Raw genomic sequence first — 27,914 nt, 5'->3', positions numbered from 1 at the left:
GCATCATTCATTAATTGTAACACAAGTTACACAGTCTACATTATTTATTGTGGTTGTGGAAAACACTACATAGGCCGTACTATTAGCTCTTTAAAATTAAGAATAATGGAACACGTGAGGGCCATCAAGAAAGGCAACATCATCCATCCCTTAGCTAGACATTTTGTTGATTGTCCACGGGGAGGTATACAGGGCTTCTCTTTCTCGGCTGTTGACCATGTTCCCATGCCCCAACGGGTGGTGTGGGGGGGTTTTGTGATAGATTGAACATGCTCAACAGACGAGAGATGTTCTGGATATTTAGTATGGATACACTTTTTCCATCTGGAATCAACCAAGATTGGGAATTGGTTCGTTTTCTTTAAATATAAATTATTTATCATTAGTTATTATTTAATTGTTATTATTTTTATATTACTTATTTAATTATATATTTTCATCTTTGTAATAGATTGGTATTAGTTTAGATCTTTATAAAAAATTAAATTTCTTTTTTATATATGAATGTATTTATATATATATTCAATAGATTTTTTATTTAATATCACTTCATATCGGTATTCAATAATATGTAGTTATGTAGTTATGTAGTTAGGTCATCATTTAAATGTGTATAGATCTATTATGTATATTCTTTTATTATATTTAGTATCATTTAATAATATATATGTTCAAACCTAGGATAATATACATATATATATATATGATTTATTGTTGTTCACAATAGTGAAACTGTGATATCTTAGTAAGATCTATTTTGTTTATGTCACTACATTATTTATATATTTCTCACTATTAGGGGTTAAAATAAGTGTGTTTCTTCATATATTATAATAATGATATTGCTTTTGTTATTATTCATATTTAGCTTATTCATGTTTATCATATGTTTTGTTTTTAATTCTCTTTCTTTTCAATTTTTCAATTTTTCAATTTTTCATTTTTTTAACATTGTTCTTGTGTTGATTTTATATGGGATAAAGTTGTCTTTGCTTTGAAGTCACTATTTTGCACAGCTTGCTTTTTTGTCTATCCATGGCCTCCGTAGTTTTTAGTTCCGATCGCCATCTTGGTTTTTGGAAGGAGACCAGGAGGGACAGGGAAACAGCTGTGCAGATGAAGACTCGGTAAGGTGGTGATTATTAGGGTTTTAATTTTAGTTAATTACCTTTATTGGTGCATGAGTGGGGGAGGTTGTCCATACCTTACAGGCACCAGTAATTACACCCGACCACGTGATCGGGGGGGTCCGTTTTGGCGCGAACTTGCTTCCAAACTCCTGCATATATAAATGAGATATTTACCCACACTAAGGTTACTCTTTGACAAAGCGCTCCTACAGTGCGAAACGCGTTAGAGATACCTTCTTTGTTTGTAGCCCGGTCTACTCATGCCTTAAATTAAAGAATTTTTACTTGCTAGCAGCCTCCAGCCCTTTATTTTTTCAGCAGTGCTCCACCACTCTTTTTCTCAATGTCTGGGAATGGGCTCTCAGGAAGGAGAGCCTTTTGTTCCTTGCAGACTCTGGCTCCTACCCAGTGGGAGGTCTTGAGTGCCTTAGCATGTCCCCTCCTATGTATTTGGTGGCACCAACTCAGTCTATGCTCTGGTTGGCCAGAAGTCCCTGTCCCATGTAAAGAATAGCTACTGAGGGCTATATAAGGGGCACTGCTGATCAGAGCACTAGACTATCCGATAGACTTTCTGGGAATGAGTTTGGATCATGACTGTGACCAGCTGGGAATACATGTCAGAGTGGCTGGTGTGTGTTCAGCACTAAGATATCCTGAAGCAGAGAAGCAGACAGGGTAAACCTATTTGAAGGGGGTTCCTGCCCCTAGTCGAGATTAGAGTCTTCCCCCAGGTCCCCAGTTGCTGAGTGTATTTCATAACTGTGAATTTTGTGTATTTTGTGTAATTATTCAATTACTTTGTCCTGAACTTGGTGATAGTGATCCCGGAAGGTTTTTGGTGTCAAAAGTATTGGTCTCCCATGACACAGTAGATCAGGGGTGCGCAAACTTTCTGTGCAGCGCCCACCCTGCCTGCCAGCCCATGTGTTCGTGCCCCCCTTACCTAATACCCAGCGTCATATCACGCGTGGGGTCATTTGATGTCACGTGACCCCCGGAGCATCATTTGATGCACGTTGCTATGGCAATGCGCACGTCATATGACCCGCAGCATCATTTGCCATGGCGACGTGTCACCGAAGATAAGGTAGGAGACATCTGCGCCCCCCCCCAGAATAATCTTGTGCCCCTCACTTTGCGCACACCTGCTGGAGATTATCTTTTTTTTTTACAAACAGGCCTTAATCACTGGGCAATGATACATGCATCAGGAGCACAGAAACAGTACATTTGCTCTCAAGTGGTCAAGAGTGGACTATAACCAGGGTTGCCACCACTCTGGGTTTGACCTGGAGACTACATATTTTAGCCGCGCATCTCCAGGCTACGGGATTATCTTGTAAGCTTCCGGGTGGCGGCGTCCTCCGGGCATCTCCCCCCTGCAACTGCTGTCAATATGGCTGCGCGGAGTCAAATGGCGCCGCACTGCAATGACAGCGATGCATAAGGCGTCCCCTTGTCATGGCAACTTGAAGCTGTGGGATGTTGTGATGTCACGTAGTGTCCCGTTGTCATGGTACCACGTAGTCACGTTGACAGCAGTTGCCGGGGGAGATGCCCGGAGAATGTCAGAGGATGCCGAGAGATGCTGGGAGACGCCGACACTGCCCCGCATGTAACAGATCAATGTAAAAAATGTATCTCTGGGTTAGCCTTCAGTAGAAGGTGGTAACCCTGCCTATAATACTTTACAAGATTGGGGAAACCGTCTACGTAATATGGATACACATACGGTACATTTTGGTCATGCTCCAGTTTATAAAATGGCTGCACACCAAGTGTTGTTGTTATTTTCCTAAATTAAAACAAAGAAAACGAGCAGCTGGGATTGCGGCTTTAAGTGCTAGATTTCCTTTCATTTATTTTTTTTATACGGATACATTTAAAAATATACTTAAACTGTATAAAGCGTACAAAAAAAATCATATAGTCTCTATACTCTACTGTTTCTATACTAAATTATCCAGAACTAAAAGCATTGGTGTTCTCTACCATTTACTTAGACATGTAGCCAAAGTTAAAGGTCCTCCAATTTAAATAATATGATTAAAAAAAACTATTACTTATTGTTTTACCATTTTATATAAAACACATAAAAGATCATTTAGAGTAAAAAAAAAGTTGAGATGTTTCCATATACTTAATAATTATAATACTATATTCCTAGAACTCCATAAAATTCAATAGACTGAAAGCTAAAGCTTGCAGCTAGAGATGATCTGCCTCGGATCGGCTGGTTCTTTTGGGCCGGGGATATCCGTGGATTCGTAATGGCAGCTTCAATCTGTCCCGACATCTTTTATTTTATTTTTTTTAATACATTTTAAGCAGGGGGTCTCCGGAGCTGAACCATGTTGATTTCAGCTCCGAGGACCCCCTGCTTCCTGATAAACTTACATCTGTAGGGGGTGCGGGTATATCTCTGCTGTCTAAAAGTCCCGGTGACGTGGGCCAATAGAATGCCGTGACCGGGATATTTAAATTGCAGCAAGAGATACCGGCAGCACCTTCGGAGGTGTGTATCTCAGGAAGCAGGGAATCCCCAAAACTGAAATTAACGGGATTCAGCCCGGAGACACCCTGCTTCAAACCTAACTGGCGTTAGCGAGTCTTTCCTATGTATATAATTGCCAATATATTGGTCAATATATACAAAGCCAAGATAAGCTAAACAACCTGAAATAGATGATAAAATAGTCAAAGATAAAAAACCCATGCAATGCTTTACTAGTCGCTAAGGTAACCAAGGCATTACTCCCGGGGAGCCCTAACCACCCAATGGATTCTGCATAGTCTGTGTGTGATTTTGCACTCTGGTCCTGTTTTTTTATGGAGCTTGCCCTAACTTGCCCATTTTTGCCATTTTGGATCCTGGCAACCTCTATTTAAGGCTGCACTTCCTTCAGGAAGTTGTCGAGCAAGGTTCCTGTTTCTTTGCGGTCCCAGCTGTGTTACTCCATGTCACCTGTCCTCTTGCATGTGGATTCCCTGTTGATGACCTCTGCCTGTGACACCGGCCTTGTACCTCTGCCGCCTGCCTTGATCTTCTGAACCTGACTATGTTGCCTCTAAACAGGACTCTGTCCCCTAGTTCTGGTTGGTGAATATATATCCCTACCGTAATTCTGCGGGTCCGCTTCCTGAACTGAGACAAGCACTGTTATATTATTTTATCATCTATTTCATGTTGAACCCCATTAATTTCAGCTCCGAGGACCCCCTGCTTCCCGAGATACACACTGATGCTGCCTGTATCTCTCTGCAGATTAAATTACCCAGTCTCAGCTTCCTATTGGCACATGTGACCGGGACATTTAAACAGCTGAGAGATACCAGCATTGGAGCTGAAAACACATGGTTCAGCTACGGAGACCCCCTGCTTCAAACTTATTTAATTTAAAAAAGATAGGTGGGACGCATTTAACCTAAAATATCCGGAAAACGGATTGGGAATATTCCGCCCATCTCTACTTGCAGTGCAGATAAGGGAGTGCTAAAAAGAATGTAACACTAATAGGACTTGGGCAATAAATAAGCCTCACACCAAAGAGAATGTGTGTTACATTGAACATTCTGCTATTTCATAGCTCAGTGACTCAGGAACCATTACATAATGGAAATTATTTAACTTTCTAGGTGCACTTTATGCACCAATGAAGAGTAAAGCAATTCAATAAATTCACAAAATGCTATAATCTAGTAGCTCCCAGAAAATCTAAACACTGAAAGCACATAAGAGTATTCTTTTTAAAACACTAAAAGAAAGACTTTAAAAAAAAATTGCAATGTATGAAATAGAAAATGGCTTATTTATTTTTAACAAGCGACAGAGAAGACCAATGCTACATCCAACATGACAAAAATACACAGTAAAATACTCCTTTTTATTCTCTTGAAAAGGGGTCATTTAGTTTAACCCTTTGGCCAAAGCATCGTAAGCCTGTAAGTCATGTCAAGGCAGACCCACTTTGCAGGTCCTAATACTACCAGATAAAATACTAATATATCTCTATTAGAATTAAAATTCTCATGTACCTCTATTAGGAGGGAGAAAGACCAACATTGGATCAATAGCCAGTAGAATGTAAAAGATCTGCTGACTTGGGAAGTGGGGAGGGGTGAGCTTAAACCCCTGGAAAGGAGGAGCCACGAACCTCCAACAGCTGAGACCAGCTGAAAATAAGTTAACAAACAACACACAGAACCCCCGCAAGCACATTTTAGGAACCCCTGAGCCCCCACAAAATATATATGTATATAAGTGTCAAAAAACAGAGCTACTGAGTGTGGCAAATGTATACAACAAGCGACAGAGAAGCCCAATGCTATATCCAATATGACAAAAATCATGTCTGGTAGTCTTAGGACCTGCAAACTGGGTCTGCCTTGTTGTGGCTTGCAGGCTTACGATGCTTTGGCCAAAGGGTTAAACTACACAACCCCTTTCAAGAGAATATATAAGTATTTTACTGTGTATTTTTGTCAAATTGGATGTAGCATTTATTTATTTTTAATACTGATTTCAAAAACTATATAATTTAAAATATATATCTTTAACCTATTTGTTTAAGTGTATTTATCAACTTGGATTTTAAAATGAGAACAGTTTCTCAGTAGGGTGAGATGATACAGCACATCAGCTGTGTCACTGTGTGTGCGTGTGTGTGAGTGACATACAGACACACACACACACACACTCATGCTGACACATGCACACACACACAAACCCTCCTTCCCCCTCCTCCTGCCACAATGTGCATTACGAGTAGGCAGAGTGCAGACAGAGTACAGGAAGGCTCCACACCCAGCCCTTGCGCGGACTCTGACTCCTGTTAGCCGATTCCCCCCTCGCACTCCTTTCTGAGTGGCACAGCAGTGATTGTCACCAGCTCTCCCGGTCTATGCATACTGATCTGGCTTTGATGTCAAAGTTATGGACAAGGGGGTAATTATGGACCTGAGGGGGTGGATATCAGTGTTGCCACCTTCAACTGATGGCCAACCCGGAGGGTAAAAAAACTCCCTTACTTGGGGGCATGCTGCAGCGGCGTCTCCCGACATCCTACTGCAACTCCCCCTCCAACTGCAGTGAGCACGGCTGCATGGCGTCATATGATGCTGCGTTGCCATGGCAACAGAATGCAACGTGACGCTATGTGGCGTCATGTTGCCAAGGCAATGTGATGCCGCGTAGCATCATGACGTCACATGGAATCTAATTACAATGGCAACGCAGTGTAAGGAGCCGCGCTGCGGGCATACCCACTGCCAGCGCCTCCTTACCGCTCTTACATGCCGCCCAGGCTCCCCGGCGGTGTACCTCGCTCCTTGCAGCTCCCTCTCCCGCTGCCCCCACACTTCCGGGTCGCACGCATCACCACTACGGGCGCGCGCGGACCCAGGCTGCCATTTTCTGGCGCCGGGCACCTGACTCCGCCCCCGATGACGCGGCGCACACTCCACGTGCTTCCCTGTCTCTTCCCCGTCAGGTCCGCCCCCAGGCCCTTCTCTCCCATCAGGCTCTTCTCCGGGCAGCTCCTCCGCTCCTCCCCTTGCTGTGACAGGCCCCAGCTACCCAGGCACCTTTCCTCTATCAGTTCCTCCTCCGGGCCGCTCCTCCATTCCTCCCCTTGCTCCAATAGGCCCCAGCTTCCCAAACACTTCCCTACTATTAGGTCCTTCCTCTGACCACTCCTTCATTCCTCCCCTTCCTCTGATAGGTCCCAACCCCCTATTTAGTCTCCCTTCACATTACCTCCTTGCTCTGCATAGCTTCTGTACCTTGGTGCTGTCTGCTGTTGCCTGACCCCTTTTGTCTTTCAGTCCCTTTTCCTGTCCCTTGATATTCTGCTGACCTCCCTGGATATTGACCTTTGGCTTTGGACTTCGTTTATGCTGCTCTCTGGTACCTTTGGACGTGGCGTTGGACCCTTTACCTTGCAGACTTCTATATCCCTAGGACATGGCTTACGGAAAATCTACTTCGCTGCTCTCTCCGCTCCACGGCCCAGGCTTATGGACATTCAACTACGCTGCTCTCTCCATTCCACGACCATTGGCTTACGGACTATACCTACCACCGCTGGAGTTGGCAAGTACAGTTTCTATTGTTGTTACCCGGACCATCTACGCTACTTCCACACTCCGGCCGTGCCCCCGTTTACTGTTAGGTGTGTGGTATTATCCCTTGCCACCTCAGTCCCGGGGTCTCGTCAGGCTTGTGGGCAGGCCGAGCGTTACACGCAGCATCCTATGATTCCACACAGCCATGTTCAGTGCAGTTGGAGGGGGAATTGCAGAAGGATATCGCCGCAGCTTACCACCACCCGCCCACACAGCATGACGTAGTGCAGTCGCTGCTATCCTGATGCGTTTCGTCAGTCCACTGACTTTTTCAAAGGATATGGACAGCGACGGCACTACGTCATCACGTTGGGACGGAACGTCTGTGGCAGACCTCTGTCCCTGCTGCAAGGAGCCCCAGTGTTGTTACCTGACGGTATTCAACCTGGCTTAGAGGGACTTACTGCGAAGGACTTCTACTTTCATCATCTTGTCGCACACCACAAGGTCTTATATCATAGACTGACAGCTAGCAACGTCGGATACATCTTTGCTGTGGAGGAGACTCCTTGCTGATCCGTGGTGGTGATATTTACAATGCTTGTATTTTTATTCTGTTTGTGAGTGAGTTTGTTTCCCTCTCCTCAATTTTTATTATTAAATTTGTACGTTTTTACGCTATGGGCTGCGCGCTCTCTTGTTTTTTTAGATTTTTTCTGGACTTGGTTCTCCATTTGAAAGCTGCCTCTAACCCATACAAGCGTAATCATCGGACTGGATCTTTCAAGGAGTGGATCAGTATACATTTTTTATTTAATTATGTTATTGATTTATTTAGATATTTCTTTCTGATAATAGAGATATTTTTATTATATGTTTATTATTGTAAATAACTTTGCTATATCTCACTATTGTCTCTCTTGGATGATCTGCCTTTTATCCACAAAGATAGTTACATCTCTTTGAAATCATTAAACTCCCACAGGAAAATTACGGAAACTCCCAGTCCAAATAATACAGTAAACTAAACTATCACTTATTATGAAAATATGAAAATTCCATATATGTTGCACTCTAAAATGAAAAACAAAAATATGAAGTCTTTAATATATAGCCATAAATAATAGGGAAATAAAAGAAAACAAATAAAAAACCGGTTTGCCATTTGAAAGGGTGTACTCTTTACCTCTTATTGATATAACAACTCTGATGTTCTGGGAAGGGTTGACTACACTTTTTTTTTTAATTTAGCAGCACTCTTTATGTGTATTTTTCAAAATGATATAAAATTATAGTGAATTTTAATATTATACTGAATAAAAATAGTATGATGTTTTGAGCTGTGTAAGAGTCCTACCTCATTCAGTGACATCTACAGTTCCATATAGTAATGTGCCAACAATAGGTATACAGGAATCATTGATAAAATATTATTCTATAAATTGCATGTTTCATATATTTTTATTTTATTTAAATATTGGAATTCAGTGCTCTAACAAAACAAATAACAAGCTACAAATCTTGCATTCCTTGGATGTGCTGAAATGTGCAAATTAAAGGAAGGTAAACAAAAGTGGATACGCCAGGCAAAAAGTGGCTATTACTGCTAAAATCAATAAATTTGCTCTCACACAACATTCCTCCTCATCATCCAATTAAGCACAAATTAAAAATGTTTGTGCAAACACAAAATCTGCACTGTCTTGTAGTACTTCGAGTTAGCTATTTAGAATAACACTTTTATTTTATACGTAGAACAATCCATTGCTGTATTTTCCACATTAGTGGGAAATTACATTTGTATGTTTTTTATCTACTCTACCTCAAAACCAATACTGCACAATTGTATCTGATTAGAAACTACATATGATAAAGTTTGCATTTTACTACATTCAGTTTAGCATAATATATTGAGAGAAGTTAACCCTTTTGGAGGAAGGGATATAGGTAGCACAGTAACCGCAATGTAGTGGAGACAAATCCGCCAAAATAGTGGAATAGTAAATATCTAGAACAGTAACATTGTAATACTCCCAGGTCTGCCACCAGCATTCTCAGACCAAGGATAGAAGTATACACCAGCACACCGGGTTGTTGAGCAGGGTGGGGGTGGGGGTGGGGGTGAAGGGGGGGGACGTAGTGATGTGATGATGAATGGAAGGGGGAGGGTTTAGAGAGTGGGTCCAGAACAGTGCCCCCTACACTGCTGGCACTTCCCTCCTGATGGTGGCCCTAAGTTCTACTACAGGTATGTGTACCTTACTTTAAAGTAGTAGTCCCCACTGATCACAGGTTTTTGTTTTCTCTGCTTGCTCTTTCCAACTCTTTTTTCATTTGTAAAATTGAATTATTTGTTCAGGAGCTATATGCATTTGAAATATTAAGTGTCTGGGAGGTAAAAAAAGATCTCTTCCAGGAGCCCACTGCTTTCTATTGGTCACTAGAAATGAAATCCTGATTTGTAAACACTAAACACATTAGCAGGACATGCTCAGGAGGCAAGATTAAACTCATATAGGTTTTTGGTAGGGGATCGCTGCTTTCATTTGGAACTTTAATAAGATTGTAATAGGCAATACAAAAATGGATCAATAATACCCTGGGGATATTTATCAAATGCTCACAGCTGCAAAAGTGATGCAACAGCAACTGATAGCTGATTTATCAAGAATGCACTCTGTCACTAATGTAGCCTCAGTTTCCAGCTTTAAATATTTTTGGTTTTCATATTGACACACTGACATCCAAAATCTATACCAAGCGGGGCACACTTTATTGAAATTAATATTGCCTAAATCCCATGGTCGGAAAGCACGTTGCCCAGTAGAATAGTAAATGGAAATTATTTAATACAGTGACAAACTGTATGGGGTACAACACCCCAAATTCATTTGAGCAAACTTGATATTGTATGCAACTCAATATTCTATTTTGTCTCATCAGGGAAATCCAATACCCATGATAAGTTAACATGTCTAGGTTCGCTGTCCTTGGTATCTAGATGTAGGGTGCATTTTTGTGTCTAACATTTCTGGACAAGCTGCCCCATTATCTGAGCAGGCTTCTCACCCACACTGTCCGCAGCACTTATCACTTTAGGGGCTAATTCTATATGGGGTGAAGCTGCCGATGGGGTCGCTTTAGGCCAAAATTTCCCATTGATGTCAATAGTGAAATTTCGGCTGAAAACGATCCAATCTGCCACGTCAGCATTTACTGTATATAGGATCAGCCCCTTGGATCTGCCTCAAGAAACCTGCTTATGGTTCCAAGATTTAATAAAGAATCCAGTCTCTCTTCCGTCTCTTACCGGGCACCTCATTTCTGAAACAAATTACCTAAGTCTCTAAAAACCGCCATCTGTTTAAGAGATTGCAAGGCGCCAGCTGTTTCTTACTTCAAACAGGTCTATAAATGTAATATATAATGTTGTCATCTTAATAGTTTGTTCCCAGGACATACTTGGAAGTGTATCTTTCTCAATGTATTTTTTTCCTGATAAAATATTTTCTAAATAAATATGTATAAATAAAATCTATTGCATTTAGTGGGTTTTTTCTGATGATGCTTTTAGCAGCTCGGATAATTGTATCAGACTCCTCAGTTTACTTTGCATTAGAAAACAGTGCATAATACATTTTTTTTCTTAAAGAACATCTGCATTATAATAGTTTTGGTAGCCCTATACAAAAGTGATGATCTCATATACATCCATTATGTTCATAAAGAATGTACAGTATATCCTTCATTTAGAGTTGTTTCACAAATATGTAAGTGGTTTTTTTTGGGTGTGGGGGGGGAAGGGTGAGCATGGGGTTTCAAGGGCCAATCCGGGGTATCGCAATGTGATCTCACCATAAGTGTCATTCACTTGAATGCCAATTAATGCTGTATAGCTAACTCCCTGTGTGATACTCTGGATTGACATTAACTGAATCTCCTTCACTGTCTAATCTGAATCTTGTCTAATTCTCTATTGCTTAAATTAGGATGATTATTAGTATGTCCCCAGTAATAAAATGCAAAGCTCATTTCAAAGTCTGTGCGCCATTTCCTGAATTAACAGTAAAACAATCCTACAGAGCAATAACAAGGGAGAAGGGGCATCACAATTAAAGAACAAGTATAATTAGGGTTGCCAGGTGTCCAGTATTGAATCGGATTGTCCTGTATTTGGACACTCTGTCCAGTAAAAAATGAGAGGTAATACCGGACATGTATGTGTATACCGGTATTACCTCTCTTGGTGTGTATGTGTACACCGGTATTACTACTCTTGACGTGTATGTATATACCGGTATTACCTCTTTGGACATGTATGTATATACCGGTATTACACCTCTGGACATGTATGTGTATACCGGAATTAACTCTCTGGATGTGTATGTGTATACCAGCATTACCTCTCTGGACGTGTATGTATATACGTGTATTACCTCGCTGGACATGTATGTGTATACCGGTCTAGCCAGGTGCCCCCTGGGCTACTAATTTCTCTGCCTAACACATCATTCCTGGTACCAGTGCAGGCCGTGTTAGGGTTAATCTATGCCCTTGCTGCAGTAAACAACACCCTAGAAGTGACACGGGGTGGGTCCAAGGCCTAGGTACTGCCCACCACAGCCTCTAATACTTGGGATCCTCCCCTGGTAACAAAAAGGGGCTTCAGCCAAAAGTTAGTTGTTCTACTGCCAGGGATCTGGCTCTGCCTGTCCTTCCCTCCCTTTGGGAGTGGGAGAACCTACCCCTTACTCCACAAGAGAGTACGGGAGAAAAGCAGAGACTTCTGGGGCCTCAAGCTCCAGGAGTTGGCTCCTGAGACAAAGATCAAAATGAACAAGTATGCTGTATGTATTTGCCAATAAAGACCACCAGTTATGTTTTACTCCTACCTGATGAAGTGCTTTCAGGGGGAGGGAAAGAGGTTTCCTCCAGGGACTGCACATATCTGTGATAGGCCCTGTTGGATGGAGGCGCTACACCAAAGGGAAATAGAATCAGATCCGAAAACCTGTCCTGTTTTTCCCCACGAACACCGGCAGAAGCTCAGACTCCTGAAAGCCTAACAGGTGAGCAGCACTACACCCGGTAACCAGAACCAAATCTCCCTTAGAGTGGGGGAAAAGGGGTTACTCCGGTATTACCTCTCTGGACATAGTGATCTGATGACCGGCTTGGGGGGAGGGGGGTCTTGTGAGGGGGCGCAGACTTTCCCTGAGCAGGGAGAGAGCAGGGCTGTTGTTATGGGCTTGGGGGTGGGGCCAAGGAGAGGAGAAAACAGCATGGAGAGGTGCGTGTCTCGAGGATGTCGCACCTTTCACCATTGTGTCCAGAATTTTTGGAGAAGCTGCCTGGCAATCCTAAGTATAAGTAACTGCTCATTGTTAAATGTGCAGGAAGCAATCTACACGTGGGACATGCGCTCTAATCATACAAAGCGGCAAATAATTCATATCCTTCTTTATAAAAGTAGCAGACCGTCTCAATATTTTGATTGATGTACTACAATCTAGCTGACTTGCAAAGTCTTGGATTCAATGTTCTTTCTTGCTGTTGTTGGTCACTAATGTGCATCCTTTATATTGGTGGTTATGATACCAGTCCACTTAATTTTGTATTCATTTTATAAATTTTACATTTTGTAGATTAGTCACTTTTGAACAAAATAAAGGTAGCCTAGCAAGATTGAACTGTTACTAATATTAAACACATAAACCAGTTTTTAATTATGGTTTTTTTTTTTGGCATTGCTGCATTTAAGGGTAGGTTTAAAACTCAATTATTTGCAGACACAGACAGTTCATTCCAGCTGTGTAAAATGATCTGTGTTTTGCTGTATCTTAGTCACTGGAGTTACATTGGCCACATTTGTTGTTTTTTTGTTCATCCAAGTCTGACAGGGTCATAAAGATCATAAATGTATAACAGTTTTCCATCTGCAGTGGTCTTCCTATTTTGTCCCTTTGTTACTCATTCTTCTTTATGTCAACCACAGAGGACAGACAGTCATTGTTTCTAAACAAAGAGAGGCCAGAAATTGCTTCCAAAAAGTAAAGGACATAAAGGCTTTAAAAAAAATCGTAACCACAAGTGGTATTTTTATTTGCTGTGAAAAATAGTAAATAACGATAGCTGATTCTTCCAAAAATAATGATTGTGAAATATGTTATTTTTCCTTATTTAGGTTGAGAAAGCATTGAAATCCGCAGAATGGACCTATTTGTTATAGATAAAAGCAGAGCAAGATTTCAAAAGAACTCATCTGGACGATTAAAGCAGAAATAAAATCTATTTATAAATGATCAGCTTCCCAAAATGTGAATTTTGCTTTATACGCAATTTAAAGAACCGGGAGTTTAGGCTTTCTAACCTTGAGGGAATACAGTTTTAGATGTGCCAAAGAAAACGACTACTTTAATGTATTCGTTTTTCATTTCCTATGACTCTCAAGCTGCAATATTTTCATGGAAGCACATACAAAAAAACTGTTTTTGTGTTAATTTCAATAAGCATACAGTATAGTCACAGCTAACCTCAACATTGACTTAGTGCTAACAGTTAATCTGGTGAATACACATTACTGACATTCTTGTACACTTCAATATAAAGAAACACTGTCTTAAAAACAGCAATCTTGCTATTGCATCTCTTCAATCCAGTTCGTGTTTGTTGATATGCTTTCTGTTAATGGGATCATCAGTTGAGTGACAGAATGGTTTCTGGCTAGCGTTGATAAATTGTTTTTCTCCTCCTTTTCTTCATGGATTTCTAAACCTGTCAGTGCTAATAATATGTAAATGATCTTCCACCAAAATGTCCATGCTATACTGATTCAATCTTCATCTCCCCTCAACAACTGGAGTCTTTCAGATATTTTTGTAAACTGACTTATTTGTTTACTTTAAAAAAAAAATCTATTTGTAGCTTTGCAGTTTAGAGCCTGAAGTAGAGCAGCTGAAAATCTTTGTGACCTTGGGAAATAACCTTATCATCCTGTGCCTTGAGTTCTAAAAATTAGATTGTAAACTATTTTAGATGTAATTTACCTATCTTCTTGAGTCATTTGCTTTTTATGATTCATGATTTGAAGATCACTGCACAGATGCAACCTTAGGTAGATCTCACCAGCAGAATACAAATAGAAACATCCTGTTTTAAAGCGGCAATCCAAGTTCTTTTTCTTTTTACCATTTATTTTCTTTACCTAGGATTGAAGCAAGGGGTTTTCATAAATTTCCATCCCCATTAATTTCAACTCCGGGGACCCCCTGCTTCCGAAGATCCTCACTTCTGTAGTAGGTGCCGGTAGCTGCTCTGCTCGGCTACCGGGGAACACATAGTGGCCGCTGTTCAAAGCGCCCATGCTCTGCGGGACCAATATGAAGGTGTGACATCATCAGGTTTGGCTGTCTTATTGGCCAGCGTGATGCGGGAGCTTTAAACGTTAAAGCCCAGCTTGCTCAGCAAGAGCAGCTATTGGCACCTACTACTGAGATGTGTATCTCCGGAAGCAGGGGGTCCCCGGAGCTAAAATTAATGAGGTTCACCTCCAAGGACCCTCTGCTTCAATACTATGTTTAAAAAAAAAGAGCTTAGATTGCTCCTTTAACAAAAAACATTTTAACTTCATTTTGAAGTAAAGAGATGTTGATGATGATGATGATGATGATGATGGTGATAATAAGTATAATATTAATAACTATCATTGTATTGTTGTTATTATTACTAGCATAGTACAGTATCCCTTTACTAGAGTGAAAAGCTAAATTACATTTTATATTCGAAACGAAACTATACTTTACGTAAGAAGGAATACTATATGGCAGTGGAGAGCACACTTTTGCTGCTGTGCCCCCCTGACTTGCCTCCTCTGGAGCTCACGCCCCCCTTACCTTGATGCGTTGCCATTGAGATGAATCCTGATGCCGGCAGAGTCAAGGTTAGTTGATGTTGCAGAAGCCTCACACGATCCCCCCTCATTTAGTTTAAATGCCTTGTAGAAGAGTGCACTACCTCTGCAACTGCCACCCCTCCCCGCCGAAAAAACTTGCAACCCCACTTTGCGCCCCCCTGGTATATGGCACGATGCTGAAAGTCAAATAGGTTGAGAGAGGTGCGCACAGGTTCACTCTCCAAGGTAAGTGTCAGTCAGTCAATCCGCGCTCATGCTTCCTAAAATGAAGATCTTGAAGTAGATCTACGCTCGCCTTTTGCTGCTGCTGTAACGTGAAGGCACCCATCCTTCACCAACATCCGCTGCGGAAGGGCTCCAACGCGGGTGATCATGCAAGAAAAAATGGCAAAGAAGCGCACCAAGAGTAAAGATTTATGTATTAAACATAATAAAACAATTGTAAGTAGTAACTTACATGTAAGGTATAATTAATCCAGTAGTGAGAGGTACAGGGACATCTGACACAGGTTGATGCGGAACCCAAGGGTAGACGCCGAGGCTCACAGATCAGTCCCGCGCGCTGGGACCAACTGCCTCGGCAATACTCAGATGTTACTTCCGGGTTGCGTCCTCTCGCGTTGCCCGCAAGGAGTAGTCCACCGCAATCGCCGTATCTCTACATCTACAAACTACCCCCGTTTGGAGTTAGCCAGATGAAGGCAGCTCAAAGCTCCGTGAAAGGGTTGTGTCAGCTGAACAACTGTGTCTGTCCTGTACAAGATTGACTCCGCAACAGGTTTCACACACTCTGGTGCTCTGTTCATCTGTCTGATGAAGCACCAGAGTGTGTGAAAAGGGTTGCGGAGTCAATCTTCTACAGGACAGACACTCAGTTGCTCAGCTCACACAACCCTTTCACGGAGCTTTGAGCTGCCTTCATCTGGCTAACTCCAAACGGGGGTAGTTTGTAGCTGTAGAGATACGGCGATTGCAGTGGACTACTCCTTGCGGGCAACGCGAGAGGACACATCCCGGAAGTAACATCTGAGTATTGCCAAGCCAGTTGGTCCCAGCACGTGGGACTGATCTGTGAGCCTCGGCGACTACCCCTGGGTTCCGCATCAACCTGTGTCAGATGTCCCTGTACCTCTCACTACTGGATTAATTATACCTTACATGTAAGTTACTACTTACAATTGTTTTATTATGTTTAATACATAAATCTTTACCCTTGGTGCGCTTCTGTGCCTTTTTTTCTCACTATCCAAGGTGTCGAAGTGGTAATCTATGGCCCCAGTCACTGCGTGCACGTGCGCGTCAGAGAGCCTTGCGGCGCGTGCACCAGTGTGAGCTGTGGTCTGTGGTAAAGAGCAGGAGATTGTGATGGAGAGGTGTGGCGGGGGCATGGCAGGGGAGCGGCAATGATGTCACGCGGCTGAACTGCCGCTGTGACGTGGCCAATGCACGTCCGCAGCACCAAAAGACAAAAATCTTGTATTTTTGGCAAAGGCGGTCGCGCATCGCGCCTTGTGCGCCCACACACAGACGCTGACTGGGGCCTGCCCCATTGAGGGCTGTACCTTTTGTGTGGCACGCACGCCGTCGCGCGCTCAGCTGTGGCCACTTGGACGAAGCCTTATGGAGTCAATTCTACAGGAGAATACCTGCAGCTGACTTCTACAATTCTGGTCTGCATGGTCATTGTTGACATTTTTACATGAATGTATTCATGTAGATATAATATGATATGATGGTATGACTGTTATGTTCTCAGTTATACTCAAACACTTCACTGCTTTCTTCCAAGCACACTTGTGTGACACAGATATGAGCAGATATTCACGCGGCGCTCCCGTAACAGTGTATAGCTAAATGAAAACATGCTAATTTCCATAGAGGATAGGCTAAATAATATTGGAAGCGAACAATCAATGGGTATGTAACAGGGAATGTCCCATAATACCTTTCTTTCCCCCATAGTGCATCTGTTATGTAAGCCCCTTGTAAATTCAGGGCATTAATAGGTTAATCTATGGGCCATTGACCCCCCTTATGTGTCACTTGTAAGTGATGGAAGTAAGGTGGTGACTCATGGCCTGATTAAGCCTATCAGGGATAGGTACAGTCCATGAGCCGGCCCCTTCCAGAGACTTCCAAGTGGGATTATCAAACTTAGTTAGTCTTGCTCTGAGGAGAAAGGAGAGAGCACGGGCTGTCAGTCTCTCCCATTGCGAAGATGAGCTGGCCCACTCCAGGCTTAGGCCTAGAGAACATCAAGACTCAACACCCCCTACTATCGGGGTACGCACACCCTCCGAAGTCTGGAACTTCAGATATCATACAGCGCTGTAAGAAGAGCTGCAGTGGCTGTGTACATGATGCTGCCAATAAAAGACTTTTTTTCATCTTTCACCTGCCTGAGTGTCAGTTCTTGGGCAGAGTGGAATAAGTATGCAGTGGTTAGAGCTGATCTCCGGGATACCCTGGACCCCACTACAGCTGGAGGCTCACAGTACCAACTAAGAAGAAGGAGATAAAAAGCCTGTCCTGGTCTCAATATAATGCAGATCGCTCTCAGTCTCCTGAACCAACAGGTAAAGCACCACACAGATCAAGTAGTAGCATGTAGATCTCCCAGAGGGGGAGTGCGGGGGTGGGGGGGGTGAACAGGGCTACCGGTAGATATATTGTGAGGTTATAATAAAATAAACCAAACAACCAGTACAATGCTGCTCAACCCTCATTGGACATTCCTTCTTGGTCCTTAGTAGTAGTTTTGATGCAAAGATTCAGGTAGCGCAAGATAACTGATAAAAACATTAAAAAAAAGAGAAAACACAAATAGTGCAATACTGTCTGATACCAGGAGCATGTACTAAAACTCCCTAGAAATGTGCACTCACATTGTTTCAAAATTAAACAAGCCTTTTGTCCCAGGGGGAGTCTTAAAATCGATATTTTCAAGAGACTCAACTTCAGCACAGTATATCCAGCGATGCCACAAGAAGGATCCTTTCCTGAATGGACAAGACTCACTGTGGTTGCTTCCCCTCGTACAGAGGGAAAAGGAAGGGTTCACAGTTTAGTATAGGACCTGCATTCATTTTGGTTTTCCTTGACGTGGTATGCCGGCTTATGATGCTTTGGCCAAAGGGTCTAACTATATAACCAAGTAAATATTATTATTGAAGTATTTAAACTTTATACTTATTACTTTATATGTTTTGTCAATTGGATGTAGCATTGGGCACCCCTGTCTTTTGTTTGTATACATTGGCCATGCTCAGTAGCACTCTTATTGACATAAATATATGTATACAGTATAATGGGGTGGATGTTGGAGTTTGAGCGTGCTGGGAATGTATGTGTGTGTGTACGTCTTTCCTATTAGTAGTTAGGCTGTGTCCATGGTGACCGCCCGCTCGCATCCATGCGCGTGACGTTACACGAGATTTAGCGGGACCTTTTTGTGGCCAGTCTAGACACGATGGGGAGGCATGTCTGGGGTGTGGCCGTGATATAACGGAGCTGGTTCGCCCTCATTGGGCGAACCGCTCACGTGACCTGGCCATTGCGCCGTGGAATTTAACTGATTGCTCGAGCACCACACTGTCGCACACGCGGTCCACAGCTGCGATCATTGCTTTAAGGCATTGTTAACGCGCCACGCACGCCTCCACAACGTCTCCCTGAACATGGCTGCAGCCATAGGGTAAGTCCCCAGTGGCCACTGCAGCGCGCGCTACGGCCGCACACAAGGCACAGCGCTCTATGGGACAGGCTCCAGTCGGTGTGCGTGTGTGCACAAGCCGCGATGCGTGACCGCCTTGCCAAAAGACAAGATTTTTATCTTTTGGCGTGGCGGCCGAGCATTGGTCACGGCGGCGGTTCAGCCAATGAGGGCGAACCAGCCGTGTGACGTCATGGTTGTGTCCCCGCCATGCTCCCCCACCCCTTCGTTGCAAGCTTGATTTTATCCCTGCTGCTCCAGCAGAGTCCGCAGAACGTGGCTTGCACTCATGCACGTGCTGCCAGACCATCAGGCAAGCATGCAGGAGCCGACACAGGTGCCGTCACCTTAGAGGGGAAGTGGTGTGCTGCTGAAGTGTGCTGCTGCTGTTGTGTACTGCAGCTTTGTGCTGCTGCTACTGTTGTGTGCTGCTGCTATATGCTGCTGCTGCTGCTGTGTGCTGATTCTGCTGCTGCTATTAAAAATGTGGTTGCTCTATGTACTTAAGTAAGAGTCAAAATGGGGCATTTATCAAAATCTCAAAGCTGCAAAACTGTGGCAACTAACAGCACCAGATGTAGTTAGGAAAAACATTCTCATTGAAACTAGTAGAATTTTCTCGTTTTATTATTCTGATGCAGTGTTTCTGCCTAAGTTTTGCAGCTATAGGATTTTTGATAAATGCCCACAAAATCCTATTTCTAAGATTTTACAGTATTTGAGTAGGCTACTTGTACAGTATAAGAGTAATAGATGACCGCTGCTGTAATTAGGGATAACTGTGTAACTGAATATTAAACTTGTGCGTAGTAGTGTGACTATGCAGTGTTCTTTGGGCAGGAGGAGCTTTCAGAAGAGGCAGGTGAAATACTGTACACAGAAGATGACAGAGGAGAGAGTAGGTCTCACTTTCCTGAGTAGTCCTGTTTTCTCAAGGTACTTGTTCTCTAATAATAATACAACTACAGTTTGTATTTGTAATTTTGTGTTAGCCCAGATCAATAACTTGACTAAAACACTATTTGTATGATATCACTATATAAAGTACTGTATGTAACCTCAGTGTATCTGAATCCTTTTCTGATTGCCACGTGTTGAAGATCTCTAAGTAAGCTGTTAATTGAACATGCAAAGGAATAACTTTGCTGTAAAGCATTTAGATAATGTTTCACTGCTAAATACAACTTTTTCATTCTCTATATTCAGTACAGATGACAGTAAAACTAGGACAAAATAGGTAGGGAAAAATAAGAATTAATATCCAGGCTTTATTAAACAAGGAACAAGTGCAAAGCAACTGGCAATGTAATGGGGAGCTCCCAAGTGACTTTGGAAAATTATTGTATCCTTCATCAAATAACTACTCTACAGTCAATTTAATATTAATTACTCACATTAGTCACACCCCTAAACAACTAATAGGCTGAAAATCGTAGACATTTTGTCAGTAGATTGATCCTGAATATCTCCTGGGTTTTTTTCTATTCCACTTGTACTAAAATTGTTCTGATTTTTGATTGACAATTTTTGCGAATTTCTCTAAGTGGCAATTTCAATCAAGGATGTCTAAATGATAATTAACCATTTTGTTTTGCAATAGTATTTATTTAACACTTTAGAAGACTTGTAACAATGATACTTTGATGGAATGGACCTCATCTCTTTACTTCATAAACGTAAATGCCTAGAGCCATAATAAATTGTGCCTGTAGCATTCTGTGTTGTGTTTTTTTCATAAGATGCAGCCACGAGTATCCGATCACTTGCATTTGAAAATCTGGGGCAATCTCCCAGTAATGCTGCAACATTTCTGTGACATTTTTGCAGACAGACTAATGGCCCATCGGATTAACACAGCGGGGGTCCCTGGCAGTCCAATTCAAACTGCATGAGACTGCAGGAACCCCCGCCATGTTAATCCGATGGGCCATTAGTCTGTTTGTAGAAATGTCACAGAAATGTTGCAGCATTACTGGGAGATTGCCCCAGATTTTCCCAGGCAAGTGTTTGGATACTCGTGGCTGCATCTGTAGCTGGAACAAGTTGCAATATGCTACAGTACATTCAGCATATGAACGTCCTGTGTTTTACTGAATTCACACAAAATAAAGTTGCATTCACACTTACTGTACTTGTGGTAAACAAAATAAATAAAGACCATAATTGAATTAAACATATTGTGTCACTTTCTCAAGTAGATTTGCTTCAGTTTCAAATAAAAACACTAAAACCATTCTGAGAAAAAAACATGCTATATGGGTTTTTGTGGGTTACATTTAAAAGCAAAGCTTCTATCATAAACACCCACATCTTAGCACCACTTGTTCCATATTGTTATCATTTTACTTACACAAAAAAAATAAAAAGAGAAAATAACAGGCTGATAAGTGGTGTTATCCCACAAAATCCTTTTTAGCACTGGAAGAATAAATATGGCCCTTAATATCAGAACACCATATTATTAGTCCTAATAAAGGCCCATATAGAATGTCATGCATCCCTTCTTTAAGCTTTATTCCAAAACGTACATAGAGAAAAGACAGAAAGATGTTCTAGCAGTGTATTTTAGAATTAGCTTGAGTACACTGTTAATGCTCTATTAAAATGATAATATTAACCATCACAGTTTTGTGCAATACTGCATTTCATGCTACAGTACTATAACTATACTTTGCCGAACTGCAGAATTTAGTTAATAAATCATTACATGTTTTGGGCTTTTTGTAAAAGAATTACATATGTTATATGTTCTGAATTTCAAGCATCCAATAGCAAAAACAGTGACTCTCGGGGAAAGCCAGCTATGTTTTTCATTTGACTTTGATTGCAAGGTGTATTAGAAAGCTGCCTGAATAATAATGATTACCATCATCTTATTCGGCTTCTGAACATTGTTATCTGCAGTGCTGTATTCTTCCCTGTGGCTACAAGTTGTGCTTCCCAGACAAGTCAATTATGTGGGCTTATAGAAATAGTGGCAATCAGCACTGTGACGCATTTTAAATGTCAAGAGAGACCCCTCAGTGCTGAAGCTTTTACCCACTGAGGGCTATTGGTGAGTGTACAAATCACAAACTCACCTCCACATAACAGACATTGACATTTTTCGTTAATTCCAGAAATATCATAATAGACTACGATCTTGGCAGCAGAAAAAAACATTTACTGTTGAAGTTCAAATAAAACATATGGACGTCTAGATATCCTTTCTGTTTCCTTATAAGATTTGTCGCATGCCACCATTTTGTGAGTTAATATGTTCTGCACCAACACGGTGCAGAACAAAGGACTCAGGAGCATCCCTTAAGGTTGGAGGAAAGGAGATTTCACCAGCAACCAAGGAAAGGGTTCTTTACAGTAAGGGCAGTTAAAATGTGGAATTCATTACCCATGGAGACCGTGATGGCAGATACAATAGATTTGTTCAAAAAAAGGTTGGACATCTTTTTAGATAGGAAAGGTATACAGGGATATACCAAATAAGTATACATGGGAAGGAAGTTGATCCAGGGATTAATCCGATTGCCAATTCTTGGAGTCAGGAAGGAATTTATTTTTCCCCTTATGAGATATCATTGGATGATATGACTCTGGGGTTTTGTTTGCCTTCCTCTGGATCAATAAGTATAGATATATGATAAAATATCTGTTGTCTAAATTTAGCATAGGTTGAACTTGATGGACGGAAGTCTTTTTTCAACCTCATCTACTATGTAACTATGTAACACAATTATAGTGTTTGCTCTTTTTAGGATTTGTTTATGATAGTTGGGAAATGTGTCTCCTTTCAGCGCTGTGTGTGGTGGTTTAGGAGACGAGCATAGCCCAACCTTAATAATAGCAGTGTTTATGAATGTTTGTATTTAGGCAGCTAAGCACTTGTTTGGAATAATGACATAAAAAAGGAGATGATAAGAACTCTCCTAAAAGGAAAACAGGGGGTAATGTGAATGTACAGTGTTAAGTAGAATCTTTAAAAGCACATGCAACAGGAAAAGAATTGAACATCAAAAAGCATATTACATAGGATTTTTGTTTTAAATCATACCTTCATAGCGAGTAACAGTTGTGTCTTCCATATGAGTAGATAGTAGAGCAAGACTAAAGTGGGAGGGATTACTCAATAACAAGCCTTCCAACTATGCATCATCATTGGTAAATTGTATAGTACATCGTTTCTGTACTTGTTAGACATTAGCTTTCAGAGTTATGTGTGGGAATAAATCATATTTATACTCTATTTACTAAGACAAGTTGATTGTAATACAAAAGTAGGAAACGCTGCTTAACTCAGTGGTATTGAAGAAATGCTGAAATTGTTATATTGTGCAAGGAAAAGTTTGGAATTACATAGCATATACTCTTTTTAGAACACAAACCGTTCCATCTTTAGGGCAATATTGCTTTCTTGTGATATAATTTCCTTTAGACAACCATAAACCATAAGTCATTCGCATCACCTTGTTTAGAAGCCTCTAAGAGACACTTTATACCATTTTTTCCTTTCGCTGTTGACACTGATCATCAGTTTCTCCGAACTTAACTTTTGAAAGCTTGTCATACATAGAGGACAAATATTAAGCTTTTCTTCAGGCCACCAAAAGATTGATATGCTCAATTGTAGCAGTAAGTGTAGTGAAATGCAAACACCATATCTCTAAGTTCGATGAAATATGATGCAATATGCAATGTAAAGCCTTTAAGGTGCTGTTTTATATAGTGCCAGACAGGACAATTGACAAAGTACTCTATCCTGATTCTCTTTCTTCTTTGTCACATTATTGAGTATATATAGTTGACACATAACATTTATGACAATGCAAAATCATAAAGAGTTGCACAGATTGACATAAGAATCACTATCTTGAATATATCCTAGCCCAGCGATGTTTTATGAGAATACTGTATTGACACATCTCACTAACTACTGAAGTTACACACAAAAAAATGGTTCCTGTGCAAATGACACAAACACGCAGTCCCACTTATACCATTAAATGTTCAGATTTAGTGGGTTGTTTATCAATGTTAAGTGATATTATGTGATAAACATGCATAGTTCATGTAGATTTGGTAAAGTGAACAATGCACAGTAGATTTAAGTTCCTTAAATTGAATGGTGAATAATCAATAAAAGTTCACATAGCAAATATTATTGCGCTCACTGGCATGTTGCTGCAGGACTTAAACAACACGCCAGCGGGAGAAGTGCCAATTGTCTTGAATCAGCCATGTGTGAAAAGGGGGCAGGGCTAACATGCTATTTCATCCAAGAAAGCGCGCAAGTGGGTACGATAACATCTGCTACATCTGTGTGTCTTGAATGTATTCAGCGCACTTTTAAGGTACAAAGAGAAAACAAAATTACAACGTACAATCACTCTTTCCAAAAGTGCAGCTGTTCAAATTCTATGATGAGGTAACGTGTTTAATGTGTAGTGAAAATGCAGTTTCCACAGGTAGGAATGAGTGAACCTTTAGAGTGTGATCTTAGTGCATGAAGATATGGCATTAAACAGGCCACTGGTAACTTTGAATGTAAGATATCCTACTGCAGAGATGCCTCGCTGATTAAACACAGATTTGGTGAATAGCAGGAGTTGTGATAAAAATATCAAATACTCGGAAGCTTTAATTTAGCTGCCTCATTGCTCACAGTTTTCTCACAATCAAAAGAACTCTGCCATAAGTCACTTCTAACATTAAACTATCAGTTCAACAGCACAATGGCATGTATTTGTTTCTAACTTTATTAATTTAGTATCTATGACACCGTCAAAAGTTATATAGTTGTTCTACGCTTCTTTCTCTGCTTTAAATGTGCTGTACACAGTTCTCTGCCTCATTCATTCGACTTGTTGTCATATGATTAAAATGTATGAAAATCCATGTGTTTTATATGAAATCTTCTTGGAGATTACTGTACACCTAGAGATAGGAATACATAATCTTAGCGAGCTCAAAAATCCAAATCCATAGTATTATATCTTAAATAGTACCGACTAGAGTGCTACTGTGAAAGTGACCTCACATTTAAACTTATTTAAGGACAATTATCTCTAGGTTTACAACAATAATCAAAGAAGCCACAATGCACATCCAATATGAAAAACTATTTAGTTAATTTACAGTGTGTGTGTGTGTCTGTGTGTGTGTTTCTCACGTCAAGATAGACACCCCTGTTGTAAGGCTCTACTTTGACATGATGGCAGGCTTAACATGTATTGACCAGAAGTTTGAATTAAATTATACATTTATTTTAGAAGAAAGTATATAAATGTACTAAATAAATTAATGTAAATTTATGACAAATGGAGCAGGGTGGTTATGAAAAATAAGATATACATGTACATTCATATTTTGTCACCATAGTTTTTTTTCCATGTACCAACTCCATTTTCTTGATAGTCTACACACCAATAAGTAATACGAAATGACCTCTATAGCAGCACTACCAATACTTATGAAGCACATTTTAATGAGCAGTCATGGAAAGGGTAACAGAAGTTTTTTCACACTCTCATTGTAATTTGTAGCCCACCAGTGCTTCATTATTCTCTGGGCTTTTTTGTGCATAAGGACAAAAAAAGAAAATGAGGCCACATGTATATAATTATATGAATTGTCACTAACAGAACAGCATGTTCATATTTAATGTGGAAAAGTCAACACACATTTCTGCTCTTAAAGACACGATATTTCAGTCACAGTACTCCAAACCAATATTTGCAATAACAAATATTTAGCTAAAATTGTAATAGGACTTTAGGTATAGGGAATTGTTTTTTTGTTTTTTTAATAATAATAACTAACATACTTTAGAATTGATGCCTAAACCTATGAACTCAGTACACTTATAACATAAATATATCCTACTTCTACATTGTTTCTTCACATTGTACATGTCAAGATATTATAGTTTTAAAGTATAATACTCACTGATGTGTACAGGTACCCTTCTCCATTCATTGCTATATACAACCCTGTCTTTACACCTTGGATTGCAACAACACGAAGACCCACTGGTATGAGGTTGAATAATGCTGTAAAAATAAAGTGAATAAAATTAAATGTGATATTTCTATAAATATACAGATGTAGCAGCCATTTTTGTGCCTTTTAACGTGCTAGGGCAAGAAATCCATAAAACAATATTTTGGAGTGGCTGCATTCAAAGTGCCAGGAGGTGGATCAAAAGGCATGGGGGAGATTGCAATAAGATGATCCCCTAATGCAGGGGTTCTCAGCTCCAGTCCTCAAGAACCCCAACAGGTCAGGTTTTCAAGATACCCTTGCTAGGTCACTCAACCAGTCCCTGCTTCAGCATAGGTGGGTCAGTATTCGACTGAGCCACCTGTGCTGAAGCAGAGAAATCCTTATAACGTAACCTGTTGGAGGATCTTGAGGACTGGAGTTGAGAACCTCTGCCCTAACGCCTTAAAAGGTGCCATAACATGCAGATTAAAAAGGGCACTTTAAGTCATCTCGGTGCTCAAAATATATGTCACAGTAAGTAGATTAAAAAAAAAACTATCAAAATTATTTTTTCCTAAAATTCAATCTCTCATTAGATGACAAGTGAAAATCAAAATACTATCATCATTCTTTTTTTATTTTTTTTTATTTAGGAAATGCATTTGTAAAATCAATGCATAAATGGTTTGGCACTAACATCAGATGTTGTGTTAGGGATTATGTTTACTCTTGAAATGTATGCCTGATTTAGACCTTTGTGTGATTAGTGTTTAGCATGCTGCTGAAATGCAATACAAAGACTTCAGTAGTTAAACAATGCTATTCGTGTTATAGTACAGTATATAGAATTATGTAATGTGCCATATATGTTTGTAATATAATCAGTTATAAAAACTGGAACGGAAAGAATCATTACTCCTTCTATAGAAGAAAATAGCTGAACATATCTCGTTTCTGCATATATGTTGCTGGAAGTTCCTACTGCTCCTGATACTATGGGGTTTTAATTGTTGTGATATGTTGTATCTGTATCAACATAAAAACAGCCAGTGGGATCATTATCACAAAATATTGGATGGTTTACCCAATTTGCTTGAAGTCTGTGAATATTTATAGAAAAATGAAGCAGAGCAAGATTCAAGGAACTTGAATATTGCTGTCATACGAGCTTAACAATTTGTGATATTGATCACTAATGCTAAAACTTTTTTCCTTATTCAGGTATCACTGGGAAATGCAAATGAGTTAGCAAATTAGAATCTATGGTTAAGCCATGAATTCACAAAACTCAAATCACGGTTCATTTTCATCCTGTTCTTTAGGCTTGTGCTTATGGGCTTGTTATTTCAAAATATAATCTTGAAAGATGACACACGTAAACAAATGTCAGCACAAAAAAAACCCGTATCGGAGAGACGCTGGGAAAATACAAAGACAGCAAAAAAGAGAGGAAGGATAAAGAAACATGTAAAATCAATTTACAAAAGAAAAAATGAGGAAAGAGGTAACGTGGAACAAAGCAGAGATCAAAAGAGACATTGAAGCAGTGACAGACCATTCTAATCAATATGCTGTGATATCCCCTTCCCATTGTTTGGGAAGATTTCAGCTCACTCATTGAAATGGTTCTGAAAACTTCACAAGCAAGTGGAAGGTGGCATTACCGTAAGCATATTAACAAGGGCTCGACAGAGCATTAGGCAGGGACATGATTTAATTGACTTGGCTATATTTTTATCCCAATGCAACACTCTTGGGAATACATTCGTTTTTTAGACATTGGTCTCATATGCCAAAATAGTCATGTTAAGTGAGTGTCAAATGATAAAATATGGATTGAATGCACTATTTGAATTCAACAGATTGCATGGGTACAGTATCACTGAAACGTTAGGCTCACGTGAGCATTTCTTTCGTAATATTTCTGCATATATACTTCTACTTAAATCCAAATAAAAGTCTGAAAATATATTATTTCCAGCTTTGTGATAATGATTGCAATTATTGTTGATCTAACCGTGTTTATTGAATATGTAATGAATTGCAATGCATGTCATAAATCGATTCCTGTTGTTTAATGAATCTAACCATTACTGCTTCTTGCAATAGCAAAGCTTTA

General features: G+C 40.5%; 1 protein-coding gene across 2 annotated transcripts in view; it reads right to left on the bottom strand.

The window, feature by feature from the left end:
• The window catches only part of FGF14 (fibroblast growth factor 14), a 782,690-nt gene that overhangs the window by 176,813 nt on the left and 577,963 nt on the right, over positions 1–27,914 (bottom strand). For both annotated transcript variants that reach the window (XM_075590760.1, XM_075590761.1), the window contains exon 3: positions 25,760–25,863. In XM_075590760.1, the coding sequence (XP_075446875.1) occupies positions 25,760–25,863 (104 nt within the window). The remainder of the gene's footprint in view (positions 1–25,759; positions 25,864–27,914) is intronic.

The sequence above is a fragment of the Ascaphus truei genome, chromosome 3, assembly GCF_040206685.1.
Source record: "Ascaphus truei isolate aAscTru1 chromosome 3, aAscTru1.hap1, whole genome shotgun sequence".
Lineage (NCBI taxonomy): Eukaryota > Metazoa > Chordata > Amphibia > Anura > Ascaphidae > Ascaphus > Ascaphus truei.
The sequence above is the reverse complement of the archived record's forward strand: the minus strand, read 5'-3'. Positions and strand labels throughout refer to the sequence as shown.